The 1,830-nt window shown below is 43.3% G+C and overlaps 1 protein-coding gene across 1 annotated transcript in view; it reads left to right on the top strand.

Moving 5' to 3' along the window:
- LOC101861070 (laccase-4) overlaps window positions 1–1,830 on the top strand; it is a gene marked incomplete at its 5' end in the record, with an annotated part of 21,450 nt that overhangs the window by 13,656 nt on the left and 5,964 nt on the right. Inside the window, 1 exon segment of the mRNA XM_013087182.2 lies at window positions 564–883. Within this exon segment, the coding sequence (XP_012942636.1) occupies window positions 564–883 (320 nt within the window).

Raw genomic sequence — 1,830 nt, 5'->3', positions numbered from 1 at the left:
TGATGCTGATAATGATGATGATGGTGGTGGTGGTGGTGGTGGTGATGGTGGTGATGGTGGTGATGCATGAATTCATGTGTGTGGAAAGAAGGAGGAGGAGGAGGAGGAGAGGAGGAGGAGGAGGAGGAGGTGGATGAAGAAGATGGCTGTGATGATGATACATGATATGGTGATGATGTATGACGGCATGTGTGAAGAGGAAGAGGGGGAGGAGGAGGATGAGAAGGAGTAAAAGGAGATGGACGAAGAAGAAGAAGAAGAAGAAGATGATGATGATGATGATGATGATGATGATGATGATGATGATGATGATGATGATGATGATGATGATGATGATGATGATGATGATGCATTAGCGGATGGATATGCATGTCACGTGTGTGTGTCTGTGTGTGTGTGTGTGTGTGTGTGTGTGTGTGTGTGTGTGTGTTTGTAAGTATGTGTTCGTGGTTGTGGTCGTGTTTACTTGTACGTGTGTATGTAAGCTTAACTTATTGTAATAGTGCTGCAATAATTCGGGAAATAAACAATTCTCCGTTATTCGATTACTACTTCATCCGCAGGTATGGGACAGGAGAAACATGGGCCTGACATGCCCAAACTTGTCTTTCATGTGGAGGAAGGGAAAAGGTATCGGTTCCGTATAACTCTGAACGGTATTCTCAGTTGTCCAGTCTACGTCAGTTTCGATAGCCACCCTGTCTCCATCATCGCCATGGACGGGGAAGATATCGAACCGATAAAAGTGGATCGATTCATGATGGTATCGGGTGAACGGTTGGACTTCATTCTCACCGCCAGTCACAACAGCTCCTTTAATACGGGCAATTTCTGGATTCGATTCAAAGGAAAAGCTCGATGTGCAAACGTTCAAACATTTGCGGTAAGTCACCTGATGACAATGATGAAGTTCCCCCCCCCCCCACGGAAGTGTCACTAACTGAGGTTGTCTTTAGGCCATTCCCAAAGAGGATATTGTAACATGTTTTTATGCTCAGTAGAATTGAAAAAGGGCTGATTTATCGATGCCATGTTTATACTGTGCCGGAAAAACATATGGGGAACTGCTGCTTTTTCTTTCCTCATCCTTACTATCGCCATTTTCCCTCTACCTCTTTCATAATTTTGTCACATTCTTGTGAACTGCTCTTTCCGGGGTGCTTTGATAGTCGAAGCAGACCGTATTCTGTTGAGGCGAGAGAGGTGAACAGAGGAAACCTGATTCCCCGTTTGGACTTCCCTTTTGACATACACCCCTTGGCGCTCATATTAATAATGACCTCATGCAGTTGCGAGCGCCGTAAAACCTTACTAAAACAAAATTTAAGAAAATGATGACGATAAGATGAGACCAGCTGCTCAGTTTAAAACTCCGCCATTTTGAGAAGTGACGTATGACTGAGTCGTACACTGAGTGATCGTGATGAAAAAAAAAGAAAAAGTTTCTTGAGCTTACTTACTTTCTGCATTCCTTTATGTAGATGTTTCACTCCCTCATCGATACAATTTAGACTATTAAAGAGGCCAGCTTCGATCCTGCCTGTAAGGGCCAACCTGGGCTGAGAGGGATACAATGTCCCAGTAGAAAGACCAAGATACTCGATAAAATTTATTCGTTGCACTACAAAATGCCGGTGCCTAAGCATAATCATCAGCTAGATTTTTGATCAAATGAAAGATGATGATGATGATGACGATGATGATGATGATGACGATGATGATGGTGATGACGATGATGATGGGGTCTCACAAAATTCTCACAGGCCTTAACATCGACGAGCCCCTTTTTAAGGACCTTAAATTTACAACGTAACGTACTAATCACCCCTT

The sequence above is a fragment of the Aplysia californica genome, unplaced genomic scaffold (genome assembly GCF_000002075.1).
Source record: "Aplysia californica isolate F4 #8 unplaced genomic scaffold, AplCal3.0 scaffold00554, whole genome shotgun sequence".
Taxonomy (NCBI): Eukaryota; Metazoa; Mollusca; class Gastropoda; order Aplysiida; family Aplysiidae; genus Aplysia; species Aplysia californica.
Note: the sequence above shows the minus strand (reverse complement) of the source record. Positions and strands in the feature narration are given on the sequence as shown.